Genomic DNA, 13,205 nt, shown 5'->3' on the forward strand with positions numbered 1-13,205 from the left:
GCTGTGTGTTTAGACGGAGCCATTGCGTTTCCAAGCCTTGTTGTGATTAAATTCTGATCATACTACACAAGAGCAAGGCTTGTGACCCCAAGAATTTGCTGCTCAAATGTGGGGGTGTAATACTTCAATACTTCGGGAAGGCACAGATACCCCAGGGGAGCTTCAGCGATTAAAGCCCAGCACCTACAAACAAACCTGTTTGCATCTGCCCTGACAATCTTGGATCTTATGATCGGGTAGAACTTGGCAGATCCTGCAGTCTGTTAAAGATATTCTGCAACACAGCCGCAGAGTTTGTTAAAGCGGTTCTGATCTCCAGAAAGGGGCAGCACAGTGGCACAGAGGTAGAGTTGCTGCCTCACAGCGCCAGAGACCTGGGTTCGATCCTGACGACGCGTGCTGTCTGTACAGGGTTTGTACGCTCTCCCTGTGACAGCGTGAGTTTTCTCCGGGTGCTCCAGTTTCCTCCCACACTCCAAAGACGTACAAGTTTATAGGTTAATTGACTTTGGTAAAAACATTCTAATTTGTCCATCGTGTTTAGGATAGGGGTAGTGTACGGAGTGATCACTGGCGCATGCGGACGCGGTGGGCCAAAGGGCCAGTTTCTGCACTGTATCCGTATCTCTACAGATTGCTTTGTGAGTGGGACACGTCCAAGGCTTGGCCTTTACAAAGCCGTGAACCCCAAAACCCCAGCGAGAGCCTTGTACCCCAAACATTTATTAGACTCCAGCTAGCCTGACTGAGTAGCTTGAGAGCCCTGGTGGACTGGAATTTATGAAAAAATAGATGCTGTGCCTTGAGTTTATATTGATCTGCATGGGACCCGTGTCAGAGGTCAAAGACAAAGAGGTCAGAGTGGGAGTAGGGTGGAGGAAAAAGTGAGAGTGGAGGAAGCTCAAGGTCAACCTGTCACATCCGATAGCAGTGATTCCAGTGTTTCTCACTGAATAAAACGCACTTCTCAGTGGCCACCTTGATAAAGATCATTAAGTCAGTGTCCAACGGTGGTAAAGGTAGACACAAAATGCAGGAGTTAATCAGCGGGTCAGGCAGCATCTCTGAAGAGAAGGAATGAGAGAAGGAATTTACCAACCGTGGGAAATCCTGTGGCAAAGTTACGTTGCTGATCAGTTTCAGATGAGATCTTTTGGTTGATCTGTCTAGGATTCATTTCACCCTTTATTTCAGATCTAGATTGACTTTGTGCTTGGATTTCTGAGGATTTAAGTTAGCAGCTGATCACGTTTTCATGGTAAACTGTAGTAATGTCAAGTTGATGGAAGTGATTAAGGTTGACAAATGCGGTTAAATATTTCTTGCTCTTCACCCACCAAACAATGAACGCCAATTTGCTTCCAGTTCCCCCGCTGATCCAGCCCTTTGAGTTCCCCCCAGCGTCGATCGGCCAGCTGCTCTACATCCCCTGCGTGGTGTCGTCGGGAGACATGCCCATCCGCATCACCTGGCGGAAGGATGGTCAGGCCATTCTCTCCGGCTCCGGGGTCACCATCGAAACCAAAGAGTTCATGAGCTCCCTGCAGATCTCCAGCATCTCCCTCAAGCACAACGGCAACTACACCTGCATCGCCAGTAACGAGGCGGCCACCATCATGCGGGAGCGGCGGCTCATTGTACGCGGTGAGTCTCTCCCGTGCTTTCCCCCACGTGACGTGTCCTGTTTACCGTCCTTGGCCAACGCCCTGGGTATCTACTGAGTTCTTGCAGAGGCGCCGATAGCAATGGAGGCCAAGGTGGTTTTGGGGTGGCAGGGTCCATTGAGTAAGAACAAGCCATTTTAATTGGGAAGTTGTTCAAGTGATCTTTCAGCTTAATATCCAAAACACATCTTAATTGGCTGTGCATTAAATGATTATTAATGGGATTTTTCAATGATAAATTATAAATTGTCACTAGTGTGTGCAGGATACTGTGGGGATTGCTGGTCAGCACGGACTTGATGGGCCGAAGGGCCTGTTTCCGCACTGCATCTCTAAAACAAAAAACAAAAACAATCTAAATAGGCAGCTGTTTTTGTCAAGAATTCAACTGTAATCATATTTTCCTGGGAACATGACAAGGTGAAGATTTATGCTAGCTGTTGATTCTGTAGTAAACATTGGCCAGGACAACACTTTGCTTTCGTCTAATTCATGTCATAGGTCGGCCTACTGTGCAACTGGTAAGAGAAAAGAGTCAAGAGTGTTTATTTCCCAAATGCATCGAATATGAACCAGACCTTGCTGCAGCTTTAGAGGCACATTGGACACAAAGAAAATTACAATAAATTATTAGTCATTCTAAGTAAACCAGACCGTAATAGTGCAACATCTGAAGTATGTGGAGCAGCCACAGTAACGTAAAGTGTTTAGTTGTTCACTGTTGAGGCAGAGGTTCAGTTAGGGTTATTCAAGAACCTGATGGTCAATGGGAAGAAGCTCTTCTTCTATGTGGAAGTAGCAATCTATATGGAAGTAAGTAACAGTTGTCAGACTCTTGTACCTACTTCCCGATGGCAACAAGGAGAAGCGAGCATGAACGTGGTGGTGTGGGTCTTTGATGATATCAACTAGTTGAGCTGCTGCCTCACAAGTCTGGAGACCCAGGTTTAATCTGACCTCTGGTGCTACTTTATGCATTTTTGAGTGCATTTTCTCACCGTGTGACCATTTAAGTTTCCCTCAGGTGCTCTGATTTCCTCCCACATCAATAAAACAAAATGCAGGTTGGTAGGTTAATTAGTCACTGTGACATTTTCTCCTTGGGAATGTGGGGAAGGTGATATGGGATTAGCGTAAATGGGTGTTAGTAGCTTGATGTGGACTCAGTAGGCTGAATGCCTGTGGTAGGTCTTGAACACATCAGTTGTGTGACTCAGAAAGAGTGGAGCAACCAGCTGAGCCACTGATAAAACATTTAGCTCGCTGTGCTGTAACCCTATTAATAAAAATGTTACAACAGTGTCTCACAGCCCATTATGTGGCAGCAGCTATTTCTCTTGTCAATGCACCGTGCCCAAGAGAAATGAAGATAAAAGTTAAAGAAATCGTTTTGACCAATGTACTTCATCTTTCCCTTGACAGCACCCGGTAGTTTTCCGAATGCCCCTCATGTTCATTCATTGTTGGAAGATATCTTGAATTTATTAAACCATTATTTCTGTGTTCCAGTTCCCCCTCGTTTTGTGGTGCAGCCTAATAACCAGGATGGCATCTATGGGAAATCTGGAGTCCTGAACTGTTCAGTGGATGGTTATCCTCCTCCTAAGGTCATGTGGAAGCACGCCAAAGGTATGACTGCTCTGTGGTGATCTCAGACTGTTGCTCACATCTTGGTGTTCGTTGGTATCTGTGTTGGCTTTAACATGTTGTGTTTCCACACTCCAATAACAGCACTCCTGTCACCAACTCTATTTCAATGATAGGTAGAAATAGAGCTCTTAATGATAACGGAGTCAGGGGGTATGGGGAGAGGGCAGGAACGGGGTACTGATTGTAAATGATCAGCCTTGATCACATTGAATGCGGTGCTGGTTCGAAGGGCCGAATGGCCTACTCCTGCACCTATTGTCTATTGTCTATTGTCTATAATGCATTCGTTTCTCCACTGCCCTACCCCTGTGCCTCCACCACCGGTTACCCAACACATCCGTCATGATCGACACTGTCTGAAAAAGGGTCTCGACCCAAAACGTCACCCATTCCTTCTACCCAGAGATGCTGCCTGTCCCGCTGAGTTACTCCAGCATTTTGTGTCTGTCTTCGGTTTAAACCAACAACTTCCTTCCTGTACATCAGTTATGATTCCTTATTCTCCAATTACTCGATTTTTAATCATTTGTTAATACCATCCTCCAATAATAAGATTATAGTTGAGTGTTGGCAAGAATGTTTTAATTCTTATTGTCTGTGATTTTCTAAGGTAATGTGTTTTATCTTTAATTTATGGAAAATCGTAGAAGTTTGACAAATTTGCTTCTTCTTCTTTCGTATGTCAACTCCAACAATCAAACGGTGCTTCAGAGAACCGTAGTTGACGCTTTGCTGCAAATTTTGCCAGTTCTGTAGAACTACCCAGGGTGGACGATGAGGACGTAAAGCAGCTACCACCCACAAATTTGCTGCTTTATCTAGGCTTATTTAGACTTTAGAGATACAGTGTTTGAACAGGCCCTTCGGCCCACCAAGTCCGCACCAACCAGCGATCACTATCCGACACATGAGGGACAATTTACAATTTTTACCAAAACCAAATAACCGACAAATCAGTACATCTTTGGAGGTATTTATTCACAAAATGCTGGAGTAACTCAGCAGGTCGGGCAGCATCTCGGGAGAGAAGGAATGGGTGATGTTTCGGGTCAAGACCCTTCTTCAGTACATCTTTGGAGTATGGGAGGAAACCAGAGCACCCGGAGAAAACCCACGGGGAGAACGTACAAACTTCAGACAAACAGCACCTGTGGTCAGGATCGAATCCGGGTCTCTGGCGTGGTAAGGCAGCAACTCTACCGCCGCACCACTGTGGACCTGAAGTTTGACAATTGCAACGGAATCGTCACTGGGCCTCCCCCAGTCCTCGCTCTGTAACCCTGAAGTCATCTGAAACACAGCTCCCCTTGCTCCAACTCACATCAGGTCCTGTCCCTCCAGCATCCCCATCTGCCAAACCACTGTCACTCCCAATTAAGTAATACACGATTTAACATTTTCCTACCTAATTTTTACAAATCCCTCCATGATCATTCCTTACTATTTCTCCTCTAGACCAAATTCCTCGTGAACGTTTGCAGTCTGCCAATTGCAGTGACTTGTTCACCCCTTGAGTTTAAGTTCTGTATCATTGGTAACCTGGCTGCCAATGCTCCAGAACACCCCCATGAAACATTTCTGTCTCTGTTTACCTCCAATTAGGTTGTTCCTCAATGCCTATTTCTTTGATGAGGCTTTTGATCATTAGGTCTTCCAATGTGATTTGATATCAATTCTTTGTTCCTATGTATTCATCCTGAAATAACCTGCATTAGCCTGAAGTAATTCTGAGGAGTCGCATTTAGTAGATACAGAGTTTTGACCGCTGTAACTTTCAAAAACATAACAACCCCATGGTTGGAAGAAGCTCTCTGACAAAATAAATACCTTCATCTACCCAAAACCTGAATGAAAACAGTGAGCTAAGAATGAGTGAAACATGATCAACCTCTTTCTCTTGATACATCTTTCAGTGGTGTGCAGCGAGAACGATCATCGATATCTTTGTGGAATAAATTCACAAAATGTGAATAAATATGTTTTGAAATGCATACATTAATAATGTCCAATGTTCAATGTTCAATAACCAACTTGAGTTAAAAATATTGATGGAGAGAATATCAATAATCTGTTAATAAGCACTCATTGATGTTTGCTGCAATTAAAACATGAGCTAATGTTTGGGTACCATTTTGATTGCAGTTTCTTCAAGAATAAAGGTTTAAGGTGGCAGAGTTGGATTTTGAATTACGTGATGTCACATGAAATTTTGAATTCTGTCTTTGATGTAGAAAAGGATCATTGTTACTCGTTTAAAAGCCCATTACAGATGTGGTGCAGTGGTGCCAGCATGTGTTGTCCAGCTGTTTGTTCATCAGATGGCATTATTGTATGTTCTACTTCTCCCTGAATTCACTGATCTATCATGGACTTTGTGCCTTGCAGGAAGTGGAAATCCTCAGCAGTATCACCCTGTCCCACTGACGGGCCGAATTCAGATCCTGGCCAACGGCTCCTTGCTGATTCGACATGTTTTAGAAGAAGACATCGGGTACTATCTTTGCCAGGCAAGCAATGGAGTTGGCACGGACATCAGCAAGTCAATGTTTCTTACAGTCAAGAGTAAGTAGCTTGCTTTTAGACTGCATTGTTGAAAGTCATAAGGTCATTTGGAGTAGAATTTAGGCCATTCAGCCTATCAAGTCTACTCCGCCATTCAATCATGGCTGTTCTATCTCTCCCTCCTAACTCCATTCTCCTGCCTTCTCCCCATAACCTCTGACACCCATACTAATCAAGAATCTATCTATCTCTGCCTTAAGAATATCCACTGACTTGGCCTCCACAGCCTTTCGCTGAATTCACCACCCTCTGACCAAAGAATTCCACTGATTCACCACCCTCTGACCAAAGAGTGTTTTTCCTCATCTCCTTCCTAAAAGAACGTCCTTTAATTTTGAGGCTATGACCTCTAGTTCTAGACTCTCCCACTAGTGGAAACATCCTCTCCACTCTAGCCAAGCCTGATGTCGATGCACATGATTGTTTAACATGGTGACTTCCAGGAACTTGATCAATACAAACTTGATAACAGGGCTGAAAGAACATTGTCCCAGTTTATAGATGAAGCACAACTTGCCAATAAATCAGAAGGCAAGTTGGCCATTGTGCTAATGAATGCCCTCTGAAAGAGCATCTATTTAGGCAAAATGTGTAGGAAGGAACTGCAGATGCTGGTTTATACCGAAGATAGACACAAAGTGCTCGATCAACTCAGCGGGTCAGGCAGCATCTCTGGTGAAAAGGAACAGTTGACATTCCTTTTCTCCAGAGATGCTGCCTGACCCACTGAGTTGCTCCAGGAGTTTGTGTCTATTTTCTTGTTAGACATTTTTACTTCTCTTCTCTTTTGCCCATAGCACTGAGAAAAAATTCCCTTTCATGTATCTAACTAAATCTCAATCAACAATTATTATTGATTCTGCTTCCACTCTCCCTTCAAGCTGTGCAGCCAGATCATAACAACTTTGTATTTAACAAAGAAAAAATCTTGATTTCCCTCCTTGATATTTTGATCATCTATACTCATCAATTACTGATGTTCCACCAGTGGAAACATTTTCATCCTGCAGGTTCTCCCTGGGTTCCAGGCACCTGACTTATGGATATCCCATATGTATGAACAGGTGTTTGGGAGGCTGTTGGGATGGATGGAGATGGGTTTGCCAGCTGCTGCTGGGCTGCTAGCATCTTCTGGGTGGGTGGCAATGGGTTATTTCCTTGTGCCATCTCTCCTTGCCACCACCCCCGAGCCATGGAAATCAGGGGCTGGCTGTAGCTGAACAGCGCTGGGAGCAATGCCCAGACTCACTGAGTCAGTGAGGCCACTCTGCCCACATCTGCTCGCTTCCCCTTCGCCACTGTTTCTGTGACTCTCTTCCACGGAAACAGTCTTTGTTCGTTTCCAACTTATAAACAGTTTGGGTTATGGACAGATCTCAGAAACAGAACCCTGTCATAACCTGGGTCTTCGTGTATTTACTGTATGAAAACTCCTCTTTATTTAGTATAAGAAAATAACTGCAGATGCTGGTACAAATCGAAGGTATTTATTCACAAAGTGCTGGAGTAACTCAGCAGGTCAGGCAGAATCTCGGGAGAGAAGGAATGGGTGACGTTTCGGGTCGAGACCCTTCTTCAGACTTGCACATCAGTCTGAAGAAAGGGTCTCGACCCGAAACGTCACCCATTCCTCCTCTTTATTTAGTTTAGTTTAGCGTTTCGTTTAATTTACAGCACGTTAACAGGCCCTTCGGCCCACTGAGTCCATGCCGACCATCAATCACCCATACACCAGATTTATCCTACACACTAGGGGCAATTTACAGAAGCCAATTAACCTACAAACCTCATCACTCACCGAATCATAGCATGGTTACTGCATAGAAAGAGACCATTAAGATGAGGAGGAGGAATCCCTGGTTCTTGACTTCTCTGTCAATGGGCACAGTTCTCTTAATCTACTCTATCTACACTATGATTTTAGATACCAGTGTTTAAATTAGACTACTTTGTGATGTCCCCTATTCCAAAGTGAACAGCCAGTGTGCCCATAAAACTAAGATCATACATGGTATAATTTTGATAAATCCTTTCTGCACTTTCCCAAATGCTTTCACGTCCTTCCTAAAATGGGGTTCCCAGAATTGGATACAAGCCTCCAGGCATGGGAGAGCCAGTCATAGAAACATACAGCACGGAAACAAGCCCCTCAGTCCAGCTTGCCCATGTCAACCAAGCTGCCCCATCTGTACTTGTCCCACCTGCATGCGTTTGACCCACATCCCTCTAACCCTTTCCTATCCATGTACGTCCAAATCTCTTTTAAATGTTGTTCTCGTATCTGCCTCGACTACCTCCTCTGGCAGCTCATTCCATATTACCCACCACCCTCAGTTTGGAAAGAGTTACCCCTCAGGTTCCTATCAATTCTTACCTTTACCTTAAACCTATGTCCTCTGGTCTTAATTCGCCTACTCTGGGTAAAAGACTGTGCATCTACTCTATCTATTCCCCTCATGTTCTAACACACAGAAAAGATCACCCCTCATCCTCCTGCAGTCCAAGGAATAAAGTCCTCGCCTGCCCATCCTCCCTCTACAGCTTTAGGTTGTGTAAGAAAATAACTGCAGATACTGGTAGAAATCGAAGGTATTTATTCACAAAATGCTGGAGTAACTCAGCCCCCCTGACATCAGTCTGAAGAAGGGTGTTGACCCGAAACGTCACCCATTCCTTCTCTCCTGAGATGCTGCCTGACCTGCTGAGTTACTCCAGCATTTTGTGAATAAATTCCCTCCACAGCTTAGTCCCTCGAGTCCTGGCAACATCCTCGTCATGGATCCAGTGTTTTATAACAGTTCACTACCTTGCTTGTGTATTTGTTGTCTGTGTCTCATTTTCTTGGTACTTTAATAATCCCCTTCCATAGAGCTGTCATTTCCTATTTCAATTGGCTCGTAAATTGATGGAGTTAACAAGCTTTACAATAGGCTGGGTGGTGGGGGGGGGGGGAAGTTTCCAACAACAACACTGAGGCAGGTAATCCATACTGAAGGATGAGACGGGATTGATTTTCCTCATGTGGGAATGTCACACAGATCACAATGAGAAAAAAAAGCCCCTTTCCACCCGGTGTATTGGAGCAATCAATCAGTGGCTCACTCTGCCAAAAGTGACTTAGTAGCTGCTTCAATACGGACACAAATCGCGGTGAGAAGCAAGTCCTTAAAACACAGGCGAGGCGTGGGGAAGTTGATCGTTTACTTGCGCCCCCATCTCTGACGAATCTCATTTATTTGAAGGCGTTCTCCCCGTGCCCTGAACAATATCTCTCTCTGCTGTTCGCAACAAAATGAGGCAGGATGACAGAGCACCGAGGAAGGCAATATGGGACATCACACTCCTGCCACCCTTTGCAAGATAGATCTCTTTTTAGTCCCGCTCTCCCTCTCATGTCCCACAGCTTCACATATTTTCTCAAGAATATAAACCAGCTTGCTCCTGGTGAATGTAATAAAAAGGAACTGCAGATGCTGGTTTATACCAACGATTAACACAAAGTGCTGGAGTAACTCAATGGATCAGACAGCATCTCTAGAGAATATGATTCGGTAATGTTTCAGGTCCAGACCCTTGAACAGTCCCAATCCAAAATGTCACCTGTCCATTTTCTCCAGAGATGCTGCCTGATCCGTTGAGTTACTCCGGCATTTTGTGTCTGTCTTTCCTCCTGTCAAATCTGCTTTCACCATTCCTTTAACCTTAATCTCACATTCTTCTCTTTGCTGGCCATGGGAAGTGATGAAGCATCTTTAAGACACTTGACTATCGAACAGTCACAACAATACAAAATTATTTTTTGTGTGTAATTAAAGCAGAAAATGCTCAGCAGATCAGGCAGCATCTGCGGAAAATGGATCCTCATCCAAATTAGCAAGGCCAAAACTTTCCACAGCGAGGAATATAATGTGATAGGTTGCACAATGCACATTTCCAGGCTAGTACCAATTTAAATTGGAGTTCAAGGATGGATCCAGATATCCTGACCGCCGCAATCTAACCGAGAAGTGACTACTCCTGCCATTTACCTTGAGCACAGTTCTAGATGAATGGCATACCATTGAAAAGAAGCACTGTGATACAATTGCCAGGCAGGCTTTTTTATATCTATTGATTCAATGGAAATGCACATCAGTGATCGTTGATAAGCATCCATCTCGAATTGTCCCTGAATGGGTTGCTGTGCAATTTTAATGCAACATTAGTCTGTCTGGAGTCACATGTAGGTCAGAGTGGGTAGGGATGGAAATTTTCCATTCAAAAGGAACTTTAGTGAATCAAGGGAGACAATCTGATATGTTCACTGGTGCAGAGTCTAGAAATGAGAGCCAGTCCTTTCAAGAATGGCTGGGAAAAACATCTACACTCAGAGGGTGGTAGAACTAACGGCAATTGATGTTAGGCCAGTTGATTACTTTCGGGCGGCGCAGTGGTAGAGTTGCTGTCTTACAGCACCAGACTACGTGGTGCTGACTCGGTTCGATCCTGACCATAGGTGCTGTTTTTACGGAGTTTGCACATTCTCCCTGTGGGTTTTCTCCGGGTTCTCTGGTTTCTTCCCACATTCCAAAGACATGCCGGTTTGTAGGTAAATTGGCTTGTGTAAATTGTTCCTAATGCATAGGATAGAACTAGTGTTTGAGGATCGCTGGTTGGCACAGACGCAGTGGGCCTGTTCCACGCTGTGTCTCTAAAACTAAAACAAAAACATGGAGACTTTCAAAGAAGTTCACAGACGGTGAGACCCTGCGGTCATGAAGGGGGGAGCCACAAAGCCTAGTCCTTCATTTCTCTTTCAACTATGATGATGGCCAAAACCATTTTGGTTCCAGTGCAATAATGTTTGCCTTTGAATAATCAATTGTGTTATTCCATTAAGTGGAAATGAAATAGATCATTTTGCAATTTATGAAATGGAGCATGCAACTCAATCTATCTTCACAAACTTAACCTGATCCCTACGGGTTCCGAGCAAGCAGTGAGATGGAAGACATGGTAAATGCATAAAACATCCGAACTTCAGACTCAAACTTTGAAATTAAGCAGGGAATTGGGAGCAAAGACCGAAGGGTATGTTGTGGGATGTAAGGTATGTTGTGGGATGTACGTGTGCCCATTGGGGTATCCCACATGAGGAGAGGGTTGCGGTCATGATGTATTTTGACTGATGGTGATCGTGCTTGGTGCACATCTAGCAAAATGATCCAACCTTAAGCATAAATTAGCATGTACTGTATAACGTAAATTATTCATTACATATGGAAAGGAATGCTGTTGGTGGAAAATTCACAGGGAAGCTTGGAGATAGGTTTGCAGAATGCAAGGGTCATGAGAGGCAGGGCAGCGCGGTGGAGTTGCTGCCTTACAGCGCCCGGGGTCGATCCTGACTGCGGGTGCTGTCTGTACGGAGTTTGTACGTTCTCCCTGTGACCGTGTGGGTTTTCCCCTGGTGCTCTGTTCTCCTCCCACACTCCAAAGATGGCAGGTTTTTGGGTTAATTGGCTTTGGTAAAGATTATAAGTTGTCTCTAGTGTGTAGGATAGTGTTAGTATACGGGGATCTCTGGTCGGCGCGGATTCGGTGGACCAAAGGGCCTGTTACTGTGCTGTATCTCCAATTGCTCATAAGGTCATAAGTGATAGGAGCAGAATTAGGCCATTCAGCCCATTAAGTCTACTCCGCCAATCAATCATGGCTGATCTTTCTCTCCCTCCTATCCCCATTCTCCTGCCCTCTTCCCATAACCTCTGGCACCTGTACTAATCAAGAATTTATTCATCTCTGCCATAAAAATATCCATTGACAGTCTTCTGTGGCAAAGAATTCCACATTCATCACCCTCTGACTAAAGAAATTCCTCCCCATCTCCTTCCTAAAGCAGCATCTTTTAATTCTGAGGCTAGTGGAAACAACCTCTCCACATCCACTCTATCCAAGCCTTTCACTGTTCTGTACGTTTCAATGAGGTCCCCCCTCATTGTAAATATTGTAATAGTGCCTTCCTCAACTTCCTCGCCTGCAGCTTGCAGCGTTTTGCAACATTAGCATTGCTGCAGATCATAGTTGTAGATCTACTGCCGTTAGTTTTGATAGCCATGGAAAGAAGCAGAGTGTTGTCCATTAAGCGTGTACATGTACTGCAGAACAAACCCAGGAGCAACAAGTCATTGAGTAACCCGATTAGTTTCTTATACATAGATGTGGCAAAATAGATAAGTCGACGCAATCCCATTAACATTCATGTAATTCAGCCGCCCTTGAAGTAGTTGCTTGTGGAGCTGGCTGATTCCACATGCGGCAGTGTACGAGCTTTCCTTTGAGTGTGTTATCTCGGGCTCCCAAACAGTAATCCATCCCTGTAGTCCCTTTCAAGAGATTAAGCTGCAAAAGGACTTCAGTCTGTAATTATTTTCTCTGACGGTGTTGCTCTGTTCATATGAAGGGTCCTTTGAAATTGGTCGGGAGCTGATATGACACCACAAATAAAAAACGTGTCAGGTTAGGACCCGCCACACATCTGTGAAAAAATAGCTGACAATGAGTCGGGGAGATTTAGACTTGAAGCGCTTACAGGAGCTGTAGGTGCCTTGCTTAGCATTTCAAAGGTGCCATTCTGTTACCGAGGGCCAGTCAGCAGCTGGGTGTTGGAGCTTCCTCAGGTACCCCAGGCACCTGTGCAGGAAGAAACTGCAGATGCTGGATTACACGGAAGATAAACACAAAATGCTGGAGCAACTCAGCGGGTCAGGCAGCGTCTCTGGAGGAAAGGAATAGGTGACGTTTCGGGTCGAGACCCTTCCTCAGAATGAGAGTCAGGGAAGAGGGAACCCCAGCCAACAATGGACCATTGTGGGCTCCACCTTTCCTTGATCATCGTTGCTGGCTTTGATCTGTCTTTTTTTACATATCTTTTATTAATTTGTTCTGTGTGCCTTTTCATATCTCTCCCCTGACTCAGTCTGAAGATGGGTCTCGACCCGAAACGTCACCTACAAAGACCTGGCATCATTGTTCTCTCCGTAATTAGCTCCTTCTATCTCTCTGGCCCAGACTAACCTACCGTATCTCCGCACTCCTTCGGTTAATGCCTCGCATGCATTTCGGCTGCCTTCACCCATTACTCAGCAGCCTAGATTACAGGATCGAGAACTGGGCTCCAATCACATTGTGCTGAGTCTCTGCATCGCCACAACCCAAGTCAGAGGTTAGTGGAGGGGCACAGAAAATGGTATCATTCACATCTGGAGCATGAAAGGATATTTTGTGTGAACAGTAAAAGACGATAAAAGACAATAAGAAGGGTCCCTTGCCGAAATGCCACCTATCCAT

General features: G+C 44.7%; 1 protein-coding gene across 3 annotated transcripts in view; it reads left to right on the plus strand.

Annotated features, from left to right (window-relative positions):
• Positions 1-13,205, plus strand: part of dscaml1 (Down syndrome cell adhesion molecule like 1) — a 494,811-nt gene that overhangs the window by 324,480 nt on the left and 157,126 nt on the right. For all 3 annotated transcript variants that reach the window (XM_078426581.1, XM_078426582.1, XM_078426583.1), the window contains 3 exons: positions 1,366-1,644; positions 3,174-3,293; positions 5,700-5,876. In XM_078426581.1, the coding sequence (XP_078282707.1) occupies positions 1,366-1,644; positions 3,174-3,293; positions 5,700-5,876 (576 nt within the window). The remainder of the gene's footprint in view (positions 1-1,365; positions 1,645-3,173; positions 3,294-5,699; positions 5,877-13,205) is intronic.

Source organism: Rhinoraja longicauda, chromosome 32, assembly GCF_053455715.1.
Source record: "Rhinoraja longicauda isolate Sanriku21f chromosome 32, sRhiLon1.1, whole genome shotgun sequence".
NCBI classification, from domain to species: Eukaryota; Metazoa; Chordata; class Chondrichthyes; order Rajiformes; family Arhynchobatidae; genus Rhinoraja; species Rhinoraja longicauda.